General features: G+C 51.3%; 1 protein-coding gene across 3 annotated transcripts in view; it reads right to left on the bottom strand.

The window, feature by feature from the left end:
- LOC137371104 (cGMP-dependent 3',5'-cyclic phosphodiesterase) overlaps nt 1-20,170 on the bottom strand; it is a 372,354-nt gene that overhangs the window by 20,757 nt on the left and 331,427 nt on the right. For all 3 annotated transcript variants that reach the window (XM_068033044.1, XM_068033045.1, XM_068033046.1), the window contains 3 exons: nt 14,094-14,168; nt 11,248-11,347; nt 1,205-1,314 (listed from right to left, as the gene is read on the bottom strand). In XM_068033044.1, coding sequence (XP_067889145.1) covers nt 1,205-1,314; nt 11,248-11,347; nt 14,094-14,168 — 285 coding nt within the window. The remainder of the gene's footprint in view (nt 1-1,204; nt 1,315-11,247; nt 11,348-14,093; nt 14,169-20,170) is intronic.

Genomic DNA, 20,170 nt, shown 5'->3' with positions numbered 1-20,170 from the left:
TCTCCCACCCAGTTTTGTGTCATATGCTAATTTGGAGATATTACATTTGGTTTCCTCATCTAAATTATTAACGTATATTGTGAATAGCTGGGGTCCTAGCACCGATCCCTGCAGTACCCGACTAGTCACTGCCTGTCATTCGGAAAAAGTCCCATTTATCCCTACTCTGTTTCCTGTCTGCCAACCAATTTTCCATCCATCGCAATACACCACCCCCAATCCCATGCGCTTTAATTTTACATGCTAATCTCTTATGTGGGACTTTGTCGAAAGCCTTCTGAAAGTCCAAATAACCCACATCCACTGGCTCCCCCTCATCAACTCTACTAGTTACATCCCTGAAGAATTCTAGTAGATTCGTCACCTTCTCCAGCCCTACAAACCTCCGTGATCTCTGTGCTCTTCCAATTCCAGCCCTCTGTGCATCCCTAATTTTAATTTCTCCACTACTGGGGGCCCTGCCTTCAGCTGCCTGGGGACTAAACTCTGGGATTCCTTTCGTAAACCCTTCCACCTTCCTCACCCTCCCTCCACCTTTGAGGAGATTCTTAAAATTTACCTCTCGGACCAGGTTTTTTGTCACCTGTCCTAATATCTCCTTGTGTGGCTCAGGGTCAGATCTTACCTGATTATAACTCTGAGAAGTGCCTTGGAAAGTTATAATGAAATCTCACCAATCCACTGCTGCCCGGGTCCTATTTCACACCAAGTCCTGTTCACCCATCACCCCCTGTGCTCGCTGACTGGCGCCTGGTCCGACAACACCTCGATTTTAAAATTCCGATCCTTGTTTTCAGATCCCGCTATGGTCTCATCCCTTCCCTATTTACGTGACCTCCTCCAGCCCTCCAACTCTTGTGCATCCCCAATTTTAATCACTCCACCATTGGTGGCCATACCTTCAGCTGCCAGGGCCCTAAACTCTGGAATTCCCTCCCTAAACCTCTCCACCTCTCTCACCTCCTCCAACATGGTCTAGAAAATCTACCATTTGGACCAAGCTTCTGGTCCCCTCTCTGCATATCTTCTGATACGGCTCGATATTGAAATTTCTTCGGTAATTGCTTCTCTGAAACGCCTTGTGTTCCTTTTATTATTTAAAACCTTAAAGGTACTCGATAAATGCAAGTTGTTGATGAGGTTGTTACTGAATGAGCTGTTGTTGGGTTCCCCTCTGCTCCATTGTTTTATCCCCCTCTCTTACCGCTATCTTTGTTGTCGTTTTCCATCCTTTGGTTTGATCGTTCAGGTCACAGGCAGTCATCAGCAGGCACAGCAGCTGCATGTGATGGGTTGCATTGTGAATGTCATAAGCTGTTGTGAGATAAAAGAGGTTAATGACATGGCAGGAAAACATTTGGTGGGGGCTTTGTTGGGGAGAAGGGGGTTGGTGGGTGGGAGGGGAAGTTTGTCGGGGGTGGGGGGTTGGCTTTGGTGGGGAGGGGGATGGGGATTGGTGGGGGGAAGGGAGTTTGTTCAGAGGGAGGGGATTGGTGGGGGGAGGGGGGTTTGTTCAGAGGGAGGGGATTGGTGGGGGGAGGGGGGTTTGTTCAGAGGGAGGGGATTGGTGGGGGGAGGGGGGTTTGTTCAGAGGGAGGGGATTGGTGGGGGAAGGGGGGTTTGTTCAGAGGGAGGGGATTGGTGGAGGGAGGGGATTGGTGGGGGGAGGGGGGTTTGTTCGGAGGGAGGGGATTGGTGGGGGGAGGGGGGTTTGTTCAGAGGGAGGGGATTGGTGGGGGAAGGGGGTTTGTTCAGAGGGAGGGGATTGGTGGGGGGAAGGGGGGTTTGTTCAGAGGGAGGGGAATGGTGGGGGAAGGGGGTTTGTTCAGAGGGAGGGGATTGGTGGGGGAAGGGGGGTTTGTTCAGAGGGAGGGGATTGGTGGAGGGAGGGGATTGGTGGGGGGAGGGGGGTTTGTTCGGGGGGAGGGGATTGGTGGGGGGAGGGGGGTTTGTTCAGAGGGAGGGGATTGGTGGGGGGAGGGGGTTTGTTCAGAGGGAGGGGATTGGTGGGGGGAGGGGGGTTTGTTCAGAGGGAGGGGATTGGTGGGGGGAGGGGGGTTTGTTCAGAGGGAGGGGATTGGTGGGGGGAGGGGGGTTTGTTCAGAGGGAGGGGATTGGTGGGGGAAGGGGGGTTTGTTCAGAGGGAGGGGATTGGTGGAGGGAGGGGATTGGTGGGGGGAGGGGGGTTTGTTCGGAGGGAGGGGATTGGTGGGGGGAGGGGGGTTTCTTCAGAGGGAGGGGATTGGTGGGGGAAGGGGGTTTGTTCAGAGGGAGGGGATTGGTGGGGGGAAGGGGGGTTTGTTCAGAGGGAAGGGATTGGTGGGGGAAGGGGGTTTGTGCAGAGGGAGGGGATTGGTGGAGGGAGGGGATTGGTGGGGGGAGCGGGGTTTGTTCAGAATGAGGGGATTGGTGAAGGAAGGGGATTGGTGGGGGAAGGGGGGTTTGTTCGGAGGGAGGGGATTGGTGGGGGGAGGGGGGTTTGTTCAGAGGGAGGGGATTGGTGGGGGAAGGGGGGTTTGTTCAGAGGGAGGGGATTGGTGGAGGGAGTGGATTGGTGGGGGGAGGGGGGTTTGTTCGGAGGGAGGGGATTGGTGGGGGGAGGGGGGTTTCTTCAGAGGGAGGGGATTGGTGGGGGAAGGGGGTTTGTTCAGAGGGAGGGGATTGGTGGGGGGAAGGGGGGTTTGTTCAGAGGGAAGGGATTGGTGGGGGAAGGGGGTTTGTTCAGAGGGAGGGGATTGGTGGGGGGAGGGGGGTTTGTTCAGAGGGAGGGGATTGGTGGGGGAAGGGGGTTTGTTCAGAGGGAGGGGATTGGTGGAGGGAGGGGATTGGTGGGGGGAGGGGGGTTTGTTCAGAATGAGGGGATTGGTGAAGGAAGGGGATTGGTGGGGGAAGGGGGGTTTGTTCGGAGGGAGGGGATTGGTGGGGGGAGGGGGGTTTGTTCAGAGGGAGGGGATTGGTGGGGGAAGGGGGTTTGTTCAGAGGGAGGGGATTGGTGGGGGGAAGCGGGGTTTGTTCGGAGGGAGGGGATTGTTGGGGGAGGGAATTAGTGGAGGGAGGGGGGATTGTTCGGTGCGAGGGGATTTTTGGGGGGAAGGGGGTTTGTTTAGAGGGAGGGGATTGGTGGGGGGAAGGGGGTTTGTTCAGAGGGAGGGGATTGGTGGAGGGAGGTGGGTTTGTTCGGAAGGAGGGGGGTTTGTTCGGAGGGAGGGGATTGGTGGAGGGAGGGGGTTTTGTTGGGAGGGAGGGGATTGGTGGAGGGAGGGGATTTGTTCGGAGGGAGGGGATATTTTGGGGGAAGGGGGTTTATTCAGAGGGAGGGGATTGGTGGGGGGAAGGGGGTTTGTTGGGAGGGAGGGGATTGGTGGAGGGAGGGGATTTGTTCGGAGGGAGGGGATCTTTGGGGGGAAGGGGTTTTGTTCGGAGGGAGGGGATTGGTGGGTGGAAGGGGGTTTGTTCCGGGGGAGGGGATTGGTAGATGGAGGGGATTTGTTCGGAGGGAGGGGATTTTTGGTGGGAAGGGGGTTTGTTCATAGGGAGGGGATTGGTGGGCGGAGGGGCTGGTGGGGGGAAGGGGGGTTTGTTCGGAGGGAGGGGATTGGTGGGGAAAGGGGGGGGTTTGTTTGGAGGAAGGGGATTGGTGGGGGGAAGGGGGATTTGTTCGGAGGGAGGGGTTTGGTGGGGGAAGGGGGTTTGTGCGGAAGGAGGGGATTGGTGGGGGGAGGGGGGGTTTGTTCGGAGAAAGGGGATTGGTGGGGGGAAGGGGAATTTGTTCGGAGGGAGGGGTTTGGTGGAGGGAGGGGATTGGTGGGGGAAAGGGGTTTGTGCGGAAGGAGGGGATTGGTGGGGGGAGGGGGGATTTATTCGGAGGGAGGGGTTTGGTGGAGGGAGGGGATTGGTGGAGGGGGGGGGTTGTTCGGAGGAAGGGGATTGGTGGGGGAAGGGGGGTTTGTTTGGAGGGAGGGGATTGGTGGAGAGAGAGGATTGGTGGGGGAAGGGGATTGGTGGGGGAAGGGGGTTTGTTCGGAGGGAGGGGGATTGGTGGAGGGAGGGGATTGGTGGGGGAAGGGGGTTTGTTCGGAGGGAGGGGATTGGTGGGGGAAGGGGTTTGTTCGGAGGGAGGGGGATTGGTGGGGGAGGGGGGTTTGTTCGGAGGGAGCGGATTTTTGGGGGGAAAGGGGTTTGTTCGGAGGGAGGGGATTTTTGGGGGAAGGGGGTTTGTTCGGAGGGAGGGGATTGGGAGGGGGGTTTGTTCGGAGGGATGGGATTGGTGGAGGGAGGGGAATTGTTCAGAGGGAGGGGATTTTTGGGGGGAAGGGGGTTTATTCAGAGGGAGGGGATTGGTGGGGGGAAGGGGGTTTGTTCGGAGGGAGGGGATTGGTCGGCGGAGGGGGGTTTGTCCGGAGGGAGGGGATTGGTGGAGGGAGGGGATTTGTTCGGAGGGAGGGGATTTTTGGGGGGAAAGGGGTTTTTTCAGAGGGAGGGGATTGGTGGGGGGAAGGGGGTTTGTTCAAGGGAGGGGATTTTTGGGGGAAAGGGGGTTTGTTCAGAGGGAGGAGATTGGCGGAGGGAAGGGGTTTGTTCGGAGGGAGGGGGGGGGTTTGTTCGGAGGGAGGGGATTGGTGGAGGGAGGGGATTGGTGCAGGGAGGAGGGATTGGTCGGAGGGAAGGGATTGGTGGAGGGAGGGGATTTTAACGGAGGGAGGGGATTTTTGGGGAGAAGGGGGTTTGTTCAGAGGGAAGGGATTGGTGGGGGGAGGGTGGTTTGTTCAGAGGGAGGGGATTGGTGGAGGGAGAGGGGATTGTTCGGAGGGAGGGGATTGGTGGGGGAAGGGGGGTTTGTTCGGAGGGAGGGGATTTTTGAGGGGATGGGGGTTTGTTTAGAGGGAGGCGATTGGTGGGGGGAAGGGGGTTTGTTCAGAGGGAGGGGATTGGTGGAGGGAGCGGGGTTTGTTCGGAGGGAGGGGATTGGTGGGGCAAGGGGGGTTTGTTCGGAGGGAGCGAATTGGTGGAGGGAGGGGATTTGTTCGGAAGGAGGGGATTTTTGGGGGGAAGGAGTTTTATTCAGAGGGAGGGGATTAGTGGGGGGAAGGGGGTTTGTTCGGAGGGAGGGGATTGGTGGAGGGAGGGGATTTGTTCGGAGGGAGGGGATTTTTGGGGGGAAGTGGGTTTGTTCAGAGGGAGCGGATTGGTGGGGGGAGGGGATTTGTTCGGAGGGAGGGGATTTTTGAGGGGAAGGGGGTTTGTTCAGAGGGTGGGGGCAGGGGATTTGTTCGGAGAGAGGGGATTTTTGGTGAGCGGAGGGGATTGGTGGGGGGATGGGGGTTTGTTCGGAGGGAGGGGATTAGTGGGGAGAGGGGGATTTGTTTGGAGGGAGGGGATTGGTGGGGGAAGAAGGTTTGTGCGGAAGGAGGGGATTGGTGGGGGGAAGGGGGGTTTGTTCGGAGGGAAGGGTTTGGTGGAGGGAGGGGATCGGTGGTGGGAGGGGGGGGGGTTTGTTCGAAGGAAGGGGATTGGTGGGGGGAGGGGGTTTGTTCGGAGGGAGGGGATTGGTGGAGGGAAGGGGGTTTTGATCGGAGGGAGGGGATTGGTGGGGGAAGGGGATTGGTGGGGGATGAGGGGGTTTGTTCGGAGGGAGGGGATTGGTGGAGGGAGGGGATTGGTGGGGGAAGGGGGCTTGTTCGGAAGGAGGGGGATTGTTGGGGGGAGGGGGGTTTGTTCGGAGGGAGGGGATTTTTTGGAGGAAAGGGGTTTGTTCGGAGGGAGGGGATTTTTGGGGGCAAGGGGGTTTGTTCAGAGGGAGGGGATTGGTGGAGGGAGGGGGGTTTGTTCGGAGGGAGGGGATTTTTGGGGGCAAGGGGGTTTGTTCGGAGGGAGGGGATTGGTGGAGGGAGGGGATTGGTGCAGGCGGGAGGGTTTGTTCGGAGGGAGGGGATTTTTGGGGGGGGAAAGGGGTTTGTTCAGAGGGAGGGGATTGGTAGGGGAGGGGATTTGTTCGGAGGGAGGGGATTTTTGGAGCGAAGTGGGGTTGTTCAGAGAGAGGGGATTGGTGGAGGGAGGGGATTTGTTTGGAGGGAAGGGATTTTTTGGGGGAAGTGGGTTTGGTCAGAGGGAGTGGATTGGTGGGGGGAGGGGGGTTTGTTCGGAGGGAGGGGATTGGTGGGGGAAGGGGGTTTGTTCGGTGGGAGGGGATTGGTGGGGAGAGGGGCAGTTTGTTCGGAGGGAGGGGATTGGTGGGGGTAAGGGAGGTTTGTTCGGAGGGAGGGGATTGGTGGAGGGAGGGGATTGGTGGGGGGAGGGGGGTTTGTTCGGAGGGAGGAGATTGGTGGGGTGTGGGGGTTTGTACGGAGGGAGGGGTTTGGTGGGTGGGGGGGGGAGGAGGCGGGTGGGGCTCCCAGTTCATCAGACTTGTGCCTTTCACCAGTGGAACTTGATTTCAAATCAAAGCCAAGCTCATTGGATGAAAGTTTCCCAAATTTGCCAGTTGCAATTAAAATAAAACACAAAAGAAACTGCATTTCTATAGCACCTTTCACAATCTCAGGACATCCCAAAATACTTTACAGCCAATGAGGAACTTTTGAAGTGCAGTCCCTGTTGTAATGTAGGAAACATGGCAGCTACTTTATACACAGCAAGATCCCACAAAGAGCAATGTGATAATGACCAGATAATCAGTTCTTAGTGATGTTGGTTGAGGGATAAAAATTGGTCCTGGGACACTGGGGAACTCCCCTGCTCTTCACAGGAGGCCATTCAGCCTGTGTCAGCTCTTTGAAAGAGCTATCCAATTAGTTCTGTTCGCTTTGCTCTTTCCCCATAGCCCTGGATATTTTTCCTTGTCAAACAAATAATCAATTCCTTTTTGAAAGTTACTATTGAATCTGCTTCCACCGCCCTTTCAGGCAGCGCGTTCCAGATCACAACAACTCACTGTGCAATTTTTTTTTTCTTGCCTCTGGTTCTTTAACCAATTACTTTAAATCTGTGTCTTCTGATTACTGACCCTCCAGCCAGTGGCAACAGTTTCTCCTTATTTACTCTATCAAAACTCTTCATGATTTTGAACGCCTCAATTAAATTTCCTCTTAACCTTCTCTGTTCTAAGGAGAACAATCCCAGCTTCTGCAGAAACTGAAGCCCCTCATGCATATAACTATTCTAGTAAATATCCTCTGCCCTCTCTCTAAGGCCTTGACATCCTTCCAAAATTATGAAGGCCAATCGTGCTGGGAACTGAGACAGACGGGTGTGTAATTTCACACCGCTGTCTGGCATGCTGGCTTGCTGGCGCCATCCCACCTCCAAGCCCTTTTCCGGAAGGCCGGATCGGGGCAGAATGACGACCCACTCGCAAGCAGCAGGGAGCCAGTTAACATAATGAAAAGGCCAATTAAGGCCATTGATAGGAGGCTGACTGGCATTTTCCATCCCACCCCCATCCTGGCACCAGAAGCAGGGCAGCTACCCAGAGGAGGTCTCCCAGAAGCAGACCAGGGTGGTGCCAGGATGACTTTCAGATCTCCCTGTCTACCTGGCCACAACTGCGGCTGCAGGGTCACCTCAAGATGGAGGTGCCCTCTCTTTCCCTTACCTGCAACGGCAGGCTGCAGTGCCTTCAGTGCTGGATGGCCTCCTATTGGCCATCCAGCTCCGAGAGCCTGCCTACGGACGGCGAGCGTGCCCTCTGGCCATTAAATGGCCAACCCTGCCAAAATCGATGTTGGGTTGCTACTCCTAACGTGGCCCAAAGTTGGGATTCGCATTTGATGTCAACGTCAGGGTCTGATCCAAAACAGAAAACCCTTGCAAGGGTGTCTAGAATTGGACGCAATACTTCAGCTGAAACCTAAAGGATGTTTTATAAAGGTTTAGCATAACCTCCTCGCTTTTGTCCTCTAAGCCTCTGTTTATAGGATTTATTTGGCAGGGCTCCTATATGCCTTTTGAACAGCCATCTCAACCTGCCCTGATTTGTGTACATCCACCCCCAGGTCCTTCTGCTGCTGTGCCCACTTTAAAATTGTACTGTTTAGTTTATACTGCCTCTCCTCATTCTTCCTACCAAAATGAATCATTTCACTCTTCTCTGAATTAAATTGTATCTGCCAACTGTCTGCCCACTTTGCCAGCCTGTCTCCATCTGCCTGAAGTTTTTTTACGATCTTGGCCGCTGTTTATTTCATTTCTGAGTTTCCTATCATCTGCAGGCTTTGAAATGATGCCCTGTATACCCAGGTTCAAGGCATTAATATATATCAGAGAGAGCAGTGGTCCTAATACTGACCCATGTGGGCCACTACTGTATACTTCCCCCCAGTCCGAAAGACAACCCATCACTACCACTCTCTGCCTTCTGTCCCTTAGCCAATTTCTTATACGCACAACCACTGGTCCCTTTAATCCCATGGGCTCGAATTTTACTAACAAATCTGTCATGTGACACTTTGTCAAACCATATACACAATATTAACTGCAATATCCTCATCTACCCTCTCCATTACTTCATTAAAGAACTCAATCAAGTTAGTCAAACACAATTTGCCTTTAACAAATCCATGCTGGCTTTCATTTATTAACTCATATTTTTCCAAGGGCTGATTAATTTTGTCCCAGATTAATGTCTCTAAAAGTTTCCCCACCACCGACATTAGGCTGACTGGTCTATAATTTATGGGTTTATCCCCATCTCCCCTTTTTTTGAATAGGGGTGTGGCGTTTGCAATTCTCCAGTCCTCTAGCACTATTCCATTGTCGAAGGAGGATTGGAAGATTGGGGCCAGAGCCTTTGCAATTTCCACCCTCACTTCCCTTCACAAACTAGGATGCGTCCCATTCGGATCAGGTAAGTTTATTTTCAGTGCTGCCAATGTTTTTAGTACCTCCGCTTTATCTATTTTTATCCTAATTTCCCTACTGTCTCCTCCTTTACTGTGACATTGGCGATACCCTCTTCTTTGAAGACAGATGTAAAATACTCATTTCCTCCCTCAGCCATGGCCCCTGTCTGCCTCTCTAAGAACCTTTTAGGTCCCTAATCCGCCTCACCCTTCCTTTGAATTTTCTATTATAGATATAATGCCATAGCAGCTTTTATATCCACCTGACTGGCTACACAGGACCTCAGTTTCCTCATCGGAAACTTGCCCCTCTAACAGTGTAGCACTCGACAGAGTCGTCAACACAGATTTTGTGCACAAGTGTCTGGAGTGGGAGTTGAACTCATGCCCTTCCGACTCTCAGGTGAGAGTACTAACCACTGAACCACCTGGAAGGGAGCTCCGGTGATACCCCTTCTGGGCACTGCACCTCAGGACGGCTATATTGGCTTTCGAGGAAGTCCAGTGCAGATTCACCAGCATGCGTCTGGGGCTAAAACAGTTAAATTATGGGGGAGTTACATAGACTAGGCTTGTATTCCCTCACGTATTGAAGATCTAACTGAGGTGTTTAAGATAATTAAAGGAGATGGTAGGGTAGATAGAGAAAAACCATTGCATCTGGCGTGGGGAGTCCAGAACAAGGGGGCAGAACCTTAAGATTCGAGCCAGGCTGTTCAGGGGTGATGTCAGGAAGCACTTCTTCACACAAAGGGCAGTGGGAATCTGGAACTCTCTCTCCCTTCCAAAATACTGTTCAGGCTGGGGGTCAATTGAAGATTTTAAAACTGAGAATTTTAGCCCATGCTGTACCTGTCCTGGGAGTGTTTGATGGGGACAGTGTAGAGGGAGCTTTACTCTGTATCTAACCCCTGTGCTGTACCTGTCCTGGGAGTGTTTGATGGGGACAGTGTAGAGGGAGCTTTACTCTGTATCTAACTCCATGCTGTACCTGTCCTGGGAGTGTTTGATGGGGACAGTGTAGAGGGAGCTTTACTCTGTATCTAACCCCTGTGCTGTACCTGTCCTGGGAGTGTTTGATGGGGACAGTGTAGAGGGAGCTTTACTCTGTATCTAACTCCATGCTGTACCTGTCCTGGGAGTGTTTGATGGGACAGTGTAGAGGGAGCTTTAATCTGTATCTAACTCCATGCTGTACCTGTCCTGGGAGTGTTTGATGGGACAGTGTAGAGGGAGCTTTACTCTGTATCTAACCCCCGTGCTGTACCTGTCCTGGGGAGTGTTTGATGGGACAGTGTAGAGGGAGCTTTACTCTGTATCTAACCCCCGTGCTGTACCTGTCCTGGGAGTGTTTGATGGGGACAGTGTAGAGGGAGCTTTACTCTGTATCTAACTCCCCTGCACTCCTGGGAGTGTTTGATGGGAACTTTTTTTTCCTCTTCCCGTTCCTGGCTCTTTCCCCATCACCCTCTCCAGATCAACAGGGTGGGAATTTTCCTAGGGACTCGTAAGCAGGGTGGAGGGGCCGGTAAAATCACGGAGAAAGAGGTCTTGCTGGTTCTCTGACGTGCTCCGGCCTCCTCATGCTTTTCCCAGAGGCGGCTTTCGCGCGATGATGCAACCCCCCCACGTTAGCAGCAGGAGCCAATTAAGGCTCAGCAGAAGCAATTTTCCAGTGTAGTTGTAATTTTACCAGCATTGCACAGGATCCCCACTATTCAGCTGGTCAGGTAGCAGGAGGCACCTGTAGAGGGGGAGGTTAGAATGGCCGTGGGAGACATGTTAAATCTACTGCTCTAAAATGCAAATCGGCTCGCCTGAGGTTTTCCACCAGCAGAGGCTTTGCAATCTCTTTCCAATCTCCTAGCTAAAATCCCCCATCCCTGGAACCATTCTGGTAAATCTCCCCCTGCACCCGCTCAAGGACCCTCACATCCTAACTGGAAGGTGACCGCAGAGCGAACTCCTGCAAAATTAATCTGGGAGGTGCTCTGCTGCTGCAAACGGGATCGGAACCCGAAAATGATCCTGACCGCTAAAAATTTTCAAAGTTCAGAAGATTTCGCCCAATGTGTTTCCTTCTTTCTCTCCTTTGGAGCTCCATTTGCTGGTTGACAGGTTAAGAGCATCTACTGAGAGAGGAATAAGGACCTTCCCTCTGTGAAGTGGGAGATAACAGCACATGTTCAAGCTGTACTGTACCAGATGGGAATGAATTGTTCCTCTTTACCCGCTGTGTGTACTGTACATGTACAGCCGCTGATACCGAGGATAGCACGTGGGCTGTACAGTACCAGAGGGGAGTGAAGAACAGATAACACAGAAGCTATTAATGCACAACAGTTCAAACCCTGTCGCCCTGTGTCACTGTCTCTGGGAGAGTTCTGTTTATAGTGACAAGTGCCGGTACCTTGAACCATTTCCTGTAGTTTTGGAAAGATCCGTAGGTGATGAGCCATGTCGGTTGCTAAAATAATGTCACGCATCATGTCCAGCATTCTCTGGTAATCCTGTAAGGAGCAATGGATAAGATGTGAATTTCCCACTGAACACTGAGATACAGGGACACTGGGATTCGGGAGTCCTGGGATAGAGGGACACTGGGATAAAGAGACACTGGGATATGGAGACACTGCGATATGGAGACACTGCGATATGGAGACACTGCGATATGGAGACACTGGGATATGGAGTTGCTGGGATTCAGGAATCACTGGGATAGAGGGACACTGGGATATTATAGAGTCATAGAGAGATACAGCACTGAAACAGGCCCTTCGGCCCACCGAGTCTGTGCCGATCAACAACCACCCATTTATACTAATCCTACAAGTAATCCCATGAGGGATGTCTCATATGTCCCGTATTGAGACACTGGGATAAAGAGACACTGGGATATGGAGACACTGGGATTCAGGGATCACTGTGATAGAGGAACACTGGGATATTGAGACACTGGGATATGGAGACACTGGGTTATGGAGACACTGGGATTCAAGGCCCACTGGGATAGAGGGACACTGAGATATGAAGACACTGGGATATGGAAAACCTGGTATTCAGGGATCACTGTGATAGAGGAACACTGGGATATTGAGACACTGGGATATGGAGACACTGGGTTATGGAGACACTGAGATTCAAGGCCCACTGGGATAGAGGGACACTGAGATATGGAGACACTGGGATATGGAAAACCTGGTATTCAGGGATCACTGGGAAAGAGGGACACTGGGATAATGAGACAGTGGGATATGGAGACACTGGGATTATGGAGATGCTGGGATACGGGGACACTGGGATTCAGGGAGCCCGTAGTGAACCAACAGAAAGTAGAATTGAGCAGCAGCACAAAACTCCAACTGCTCCATCCATCAAAGGCCTATGGAGCCTTAAAGTGCCCCCCCCATCCCCACCACTAGGAAATCTAATAGGGCTAAAGGCTGACAAGTCCCCTGGATGATGGCCTGCATCCTAGGGTCTTAAAAGCAGTGGCTCTAGAGATAGTAGATGCATTGGTTGTAACCACAAATGTAACACCTCTATTCAAGAAAGGGTGGGGGGGCGGTGACAGAAGGTAGGAAACTATAGGCCAGTCATTGTGAAAATGCTGGAATCCATCATTAAGGAAGTAATAGTAGGACATTTAGAAAATTATAATACAATCAAGCTGAGTCAACATGGTTTTGTGAAAGGGAAATCGTGTTTGACAAATTTATTAGAGTTCTTTGAGGATGTATCAAGCAGGGTGGATAAAGGGGAACCAGTAGATGTAGTGTATTTGGATTTCCAAAAGGCATTCAATAAGGTGCCACATAAAGGGTTACTACACAAGATAAGACCTCATGGTGTTGGGGATGATATATGAGTATGGGTAGAGGACAGGCTAACTAACAGGAAACACAGAGTCGGGATAAATGGGTCATTTTCAGGTTGACAAACTGTAACTAGTGGAGTGCCACAGGGATCAGTGCTGGGGCCTCAACTATTTACAATTTGTATTAATGACTTGGATGAAGGGATTGACTGTATTGTAGCCAAATTTGTGGATGATACAAAGATAGATAGGAAAGCAAGTTGTGAGGAGGATACAAAGTGTCTGCAAAGGGATATAGATCAGTTAAGTGAGTGGGCAAAAATTTGGCAGATGGAGTATAATGTTGGAAAATGTGAAGTTGTTCACTTTGGCGGGAAGAATAGAAAAGCAGAATATTATTTAAAAGGAGAGAGACTGTAGAATGCTGCGGCACAGAGAAATCTGTGTGTCCTTGTACATGAATCATCAAAAGTTAGCACGCAAGCACAGCAAGTAATTAGGAAGGCCGATGGAATGTTGGCCTTTATTGCAAGAGTGGTGGAGTATAAAATTAGGGCAGTCTTGCTACAACTGTGCAGGGCGTTGGTGAGACTGCACCTAGAGTACTGCGTACTGTTTTGGTCTTCTTATTTAAGGAGCGATACACTCGCATCGGAGGGGCCGATTCCTGGGATGAAGGGAAGGTTGAGCAGGTTGGGCCTATGCTCATTGGAGTTTAGAAGATGAGAGGTGATCTTATTGAAACATATAAGATTCTGAGGGGGTTTGACAGGGTAGATGCTAAGAGGGGGAATCTAGAACTAGGGGGCACAGTTTCAAGATAAAATTAAGACAGAGATGAGGAGGAATTTCTTCTTTCAGAGGGTCGTTAATCTTTGGAATTCTCTTCCCCAGAGAGCAGTGGAGGCTGGGTCATTGAATATATTCAAGGATGAGTTAGACAGATTTTTGATCGACAAGGGAGTCAAGAGTTATGGGAGGCAGGGAGGAAAGTGGAGTTAAGGCCATGATCAGATCAGCCATGATCTTATTGAATGGCAGAACAGGCTTGAGGGGCCGAATGGCCTACTCCTGCTCCTATTTCTTATGTTCTTATGACATTGGGATATGGAGACACTGAGATACAGGGACACTGGAATACTGGGACACTGGGATACGGGGGTCACTGGGATTCGGGAGTCACTGGAATATGGAGACACTGGGATATGGGAACTATAGGATACAGAGACACTGGGATTCGAGGGTCACTGGGATACAGGGAGCCCGTAATGGAACCAAGAGAAAGTAAAATCGAGCAGTAGAATAAAATCCCAACTGCTCCATCTCTTCAATGGCCTATAGAGCCTCAAGGTGCCCCCCCCAAACCCTCCACCTCCCTCCCCCTCCAGCTGACTCCACCCTGTAAGCTTGCACTCACCCGCCTCGTCACTTGCACTCACCTTCCGAGAGAAATGCTCAAAGATGTTGCATCCTTCAGAGTTCAAGATGGTGATGGCTTGTGCAAAGTGGTGCCTCTAAGACAGGGAGAGAAGGAGACAAGAAAGATCCCGTAAGGGATTTGGTTTCATCCTCATGTTCAGAGCCAGGCATGACTCCCCCAAAAACTCTATAACCCCTCCTAGCCCCATAAACCATGCCCCCACTCTCCCCTACTACCACCGTACTGCCAACCACAGACTCTACTCACGTCCTCCAGATGCCCGATCCTCTTTGTTAGCTGTGGTTCAGTAGGTAGCACTATTGCCTCGGAGTTAGAAGGTAACGGCACTCCAAAGACTTGAGCACAAAAATCAAAGCTGACATTCCAAGGGAGTGCTGCACTGTTGGAGGTGCCGTCTTTTTGATGAGGCGTTAAACTGAGGCCCATCTGCCCTCTCAGGTGGGTGTAAAAGATCCCATGGCCACTATTTTGAAGAAGAGCAGGGGGGAGTGCTCCCCAGTGTCCTTGCCCAATATTAATCCCTCAACCAACATTAAAAAGAAGAAAGATCTGGTTATTATCACATTGCTGTTTGTGGGAGCTTGCTGTGCACAAATTGACTTGTGTTTCCTATATTGCACCAGTGACTACACTTCAAACGTACTTCATTAGTTGTAAAGCACTTTGGGATGTCCTGGGTTTGTGAAAGGCACTATATAAATGCATATCTTTCAGTGTAGATGCTGAGAAAATGCTTCCCCCTGGCTGGGGAATCTAGAACACAGGATCACAGTCACAGGATAAAGGGTCGGGCATTTAGGACTGAGATGAGGAGAAATTTCTTCACTCAGAGGGTGGTGAATCTTTGGATATCTTCGATAGGTTCTTGGTTGCTAAGGGAATTAAGGGATATGAGGATAATGCGGGAAGGTGGAATTGAGGTAGAAGATCGACCATGATCTTACGAAATGGCAGGGCAGGCTTGAGGGGCCGAATGACCGACTCCAGCTCCTACTTCTTATGTTCTTATGAATTCCCTCCCTGAACCTCGGCACTACCTCTCCTCCTTGAAGCCTACTTCTTACAACGTAGGAACAGGAGGACACCACTCAGCCCCTCGAGGCTGATCCACCATTCTATTAGATCATGACGGATCTGCACCTCCACCCATTTACCTGCCTAGACTCAATATCTCTTCATAACTCGTGCCTCACAAAAATCTCCAATGTCTGTCTCGAAGGTTCAATGGTCTTCCAGCATTTGAGTTCTAGCTTTCCACCACCCCTTTAGGTGAAAAAAGTGCTGCTGATTTGCCTCCTGATCACTTCCTCATTGGCGGCCCTGCCTTCAGCTGTCTGGATCCAAGCTCTGGAATTCCCTCCCTAAACCTCTCCACCTCTCTTTCCTCCTTTAAGATGCTCCTTTAAGACTGACCATTTTGACCAAGCGTCTGGTCACCTGTCCTAATATCTCACGTGTCTTGATGTTACATCTTGCAGATTAATTGCTCCTTTGAAGCTCCTTGGGAATGTTTGATGAGGTAAAAGGCGCTATATGAATGCAGCTGCTGTTGTTGCTTGTGCTCATTGAAGTGAGGACCAGCCACCACCCAGAAACAAAATACTTTCCTTTTTATTGGTCATCAGAGATAATGCACAACAAACAAAGAGACTATTGATAAACTGTATGCATTTGAGATGCGGACATATAGGAGGGTGAAGGAGGATGGTGGGAGACGGTGGCATCGTGGTTATGTCACTGAGCTACTAATCCAAAGGCCCAGGCTAATGCCCTGGGGACACAGGTTTAAATCCCACCACGGCAGCTGGTGGAATTTAAATTCAATTAATAAATTCAATTGACTAATTAAAATAAAAATCTGGAATTGAAAGCTAGTCTCAGTAATGGTGCCATGAAACTATCATCGATTGTCGTAAAAACCCATCTGGTTCACTAACGTCCTTTAGGGAAGGAAATCTGCTGTCCTTACCCAGTCTGGCCTACATGTGACTCCAGACCCTGCTGATCTCTGCTTGTTCCAGGTCCCGTTTACCGGGTGGTGGCACCCCTCCACCGCCTTTGTTCGGCGGAGAGTTTCATCTGTTGACTTTTTTTTATTAAAATAAAACCACCCAGTTTGTTGACTCTTACATGCCCTCTGAAATGGCCGAGCACGCACTCAGTTGTCAAGGGCAATTAGGGATGGGCAACAAATGCTGGCCTTGCCAACGTCACCCACATGAAAGAAAGAAAAAATCCTACACAGACTAATGAGGAAGTGCTGGAAATGACTGGAGTAAAGAGGTAATTAGTGCATAACATCAAAGAGAGAAAGAGACAATATTTCAGTCACATCATTGTAACGGAAGGTAGACACAGACAATTACTGGAAGGAAAGATTGGCAGGAAACGTAGGAGAGGGAAGCAAAGGAGCAAAAGGATGAGGGAAATAGTGGACTGGATGCAGTTGACCAATGCAGAATGTGTAAGGACAGCACAGGACAGACAGAGGTGAAGATCCTTGACAATCAACTTTCTGGGAAGAAGGGGACACCGACAAATTGCACCAAATCCTCTTGACCCACCATCCCCGTGCTCACTGAACTGCACTGGCTCCTTGTCTGGCCCTGCCTCAATTCTAAAACTCTCATCCTTGCTTACAAGTCCCTCCATCGCCCTCGTTCCTCCCCATCCCTGTAATCTCCTCCAGCCCCACAACCTTTCACGATCTCTGCGCTCCTCCAATTCTTGGCCTCTTGAGCATCCCCAATTTTAATCGCTCCGCCATTGGTGGCCTGTGCCCTAAGCTCTGGAATACCCCCCACTAAAACTCTCGACCTCTCTCTCCTCCTTTAAGACACTCCTTAAAACCTGACCAAGCTTTTGATCATCAGACCTAATATCTCCTTATGTAGTTCGGTGTCAATAATTGTCGGATAACGCTCCTGTCAATCACTTTGGGACATTTTTACGACATTAAAGGCGCTATATAAATGCAAGCTGTTGTTGTTGTTGTTAAATGGTATGAAATTAATGTTTTATCTGTTCAATATATTGTGTTAACTATTTTTTCTTTTTTCTACACCCCAGTTTCAACCCTGTGTTTGTGCTTTGTAACTGCAAGACCTCGTGTGCAAAAGATTTAACTTCCTGAACTTTCTCTGTGCTTGTCCTGAAGATTATTTAGGTTATAGAGTCATAGAGTCATTTACAGCACTGAAGGAGGCCATTCGGCCCATCAAGTCCATGCTGGTTCTCCATGGAGCTATGCTGTCAGTCCCACTCCCCGGCTCGATGCCCATAGCCCTGTAAGTCTATTTCTCTCAGTTGGCCATCCAACTTCCTCTCGAAGTCATTGATCGTCTCCGCTTCCATCACCCTTGAGGGCAGCGAGTTCCAGGTCATTACCACCCACTGCATAAAAATATTCTTCCTCATATTCCTAAGCAACACTTGTTCAAAACCTTCATTCTGTGTCTCCTAGTCCTTGTACCAGCAGTTAATGGAAACCGTTTTCCTTGCTTAACTTACCTGAGCCTATAATCTTGTACATTTCTATTAAATTTCCCCTCAATCTTCTTTGTTCCAAGGAGAACAAACCCAGATTTTCCAGCCTAACCTTGTAACTAAAATCCCCCATCCCTGGAACCATTCTGGTAAATCTCTGCACCCTCTCAATGACCCTCACATCCTTCCTAAAGTGTGGTGACCAGAACTGGACACAATACTCCAGTTGGGGCCTAACGAGAGCTTTATAAAGGTTCAGCATAACCTCCCTGCTTTTGTACTCAATGCCTCTATTTATGAAGCCCAAGATCCCATATGCTTTACTAACCACTCTCTCAATATGTCCTGCCACCTTCAAAGATCGATGCACATGAACCCCCAGGTCCCTCTGTTCCTGCACACTCTTTAGAACTGTACCATTAAGTTCTAAGTATATATTGCCTCTCCCAATTATTTCTGGCAAAATGCATCACCTCACACTTGTCTACATTGTAGAGTCATAGAGAGATACAGCACTGAAACAGGCCCTTCGGCCCACCAAGTCTGCGCTGACCATCAACCACCCATTTATACTAAGCCTACATAAATCCCATATTCCCTACCACATCCCCACCGTTCTCCTACCACCTACCTATGAGGGCCGAAGGGCCTGTACTGCGCTGTAATGTTCTAATATACTAGGGACAATTTATAATGGCCAATTTACCTATCAACCTGCAAGTCTTTGGCTGTGGGTGGAAACCGGAGCACCCGACAAAAACCCACACAGTCACCACGGTCACAGGGAGAACTTACAAACTCCGCACAGGCAGTACCCAGAACTGAACCCGGGTCGCTGGAGCTGTGAGGCTGCGGTGCTAACCACTGTGCCACTGTGCCACCCCGTTAAATTCCACCTGCCAGCTCTCTGCCTATTCTGCTAGCCTATCTATGTCCTGTTGCAGGTAGTTCCTATCATCCTCACTGTTCACCACTCCTCTAAGTTTGGTGTCATTGGCAAATTTTTTAATTCTACCCTGTACAGGCTTGAAGTGTTTCTCTGACATCGTATACCACACTCATTCTTCATGTGGCTTTTCAATTTTATTCTTGGGATGCGGCAGGGCCTATTCCAGGTGGCCACTTGAGAAGGTGGTGGTGAGCTGCCTTCTTGAACCGCTGCAGTCCGTGTGGTGTAGGTACACCCACAGTGCTGTTAGGGAGGGAGTTCCAGGAATTTGACCCAGTGACAGTGAAGGAACAATGATGATTTAGGAGATAGACTACGATGGAAAATGGGCTATGGGTGACACTGGGCTCTGGGTGACACTGGGCTACAGGTGACTCTGGGCTACAGGTGACAGTGGGCTCTGGGGGACTCTGGGCTACAGATGACACTGGGCTCTGGGTGACACTGGGCTCTGGAGGATTCTGGGCTCTGGGGGACTCTGGGCTCTGGGGGATTCTGGGCTCTGGGGGATTCTGGGCTCTGGGGGATTCTGGGCTCTGGGGGGACTCTGGGCTCTGGGGAACTCTAGGCTACAGATGACACTGGGCTCTGGGTGACACTGGGCTACAGGTGACACTGGGCTCTGGGGGACACTGGCTCTGGGTGACACTGGGCTACAGGTGACACTGGGCTCTGGGGGACACTGGGCTCTGGGGGACACTGGGCTCTGGGGGACACTGAGCTACAGGTGACATTGGGCTCAGGGAGACTGGGCTATGGGTGACACTGGGCTCTGGGGGACTCTGGGCTCTGGGGGACTCTGTGCTACAGATGACACTGGGCTCTGAGTGAGACTGGGCTCTGGGGGACTCTAGGCTACAGATGACACTGGGCTCTGGGTGACACTGGGCTACAGGTGATACCGGGCTCTGGGGGATTCTGGGTTCTGGGTGACACTGGGCTCTGGGTGACACTGGGCTACAGGTGACACTGGGCTCTGGGGAACACTGAGCTACAGGTGACACTGGGCTCTGGGGGACACTGGGCTCTGGGGGACTCCGGGCTCTGGGGGACTGTGGGCTATGTGTGACACTGGGCTCTGGGGGACACTGGGCTCTGGGGGACACTGGGCTCTGGGAGACTGTGGGCTATGGGGGACACTGGGCTCTGGGGGACACTGAGCTACAGGTGACACTGGGCTCTGGGGGACACTGGGCTCTGGGGGACTGTGGGCTATGGGTGACACTGGGCTCCGGAGGACACTGAGCTACAGGTGACACTGGGCTCTGGGTGACACTGGGCTATGGGGGACTGTGGGCTACAGGTGACATTGGGCTCTGGGTGACATTGGGCTCAGGGAGATAATGGGCTCTGGGTAACACTGGGCTCTGGGGGACGCTGGGCTATGGGGGACTGTGGGCTCTGGGGGACACTGGGCTATTGGGGACATTGGGCTCTGGGTGACACTGGACTCTGGGTGACACTGGGCTCTAGGTGACACTGGGCTCTGGGAGACTGTGGGCTACAGGTGACACTGGGCTCTGGGTGACACTGGGCTCTGGGGGACTCTGGGCTACAGGTGACACTGGGCTCTGGGTGACACTGGGCTCTGGGGGACTCTGGGCTACAGGTGACACTGGGCTGGGTGACACTGGGCTCTG

Source organism: Heterodontus francisci, chromosome 6, assembly GCF_036365525.1.
Source record: "Heterodontus francisci isolate sHetFra1 chromosome 6, sHetFra1.hap1, whole genome shotgun sequence".
NCBI classification, from domain to species: Eukaryota; Metazoa; Chordata; class Chondrichthyes; order Heterodontiformes; family Heterodontidae; genus Heterodontus; species Heterodontus francisci.
This window is presented reverse-complemented; position numbering and strand designations above follow the sequence as displayed.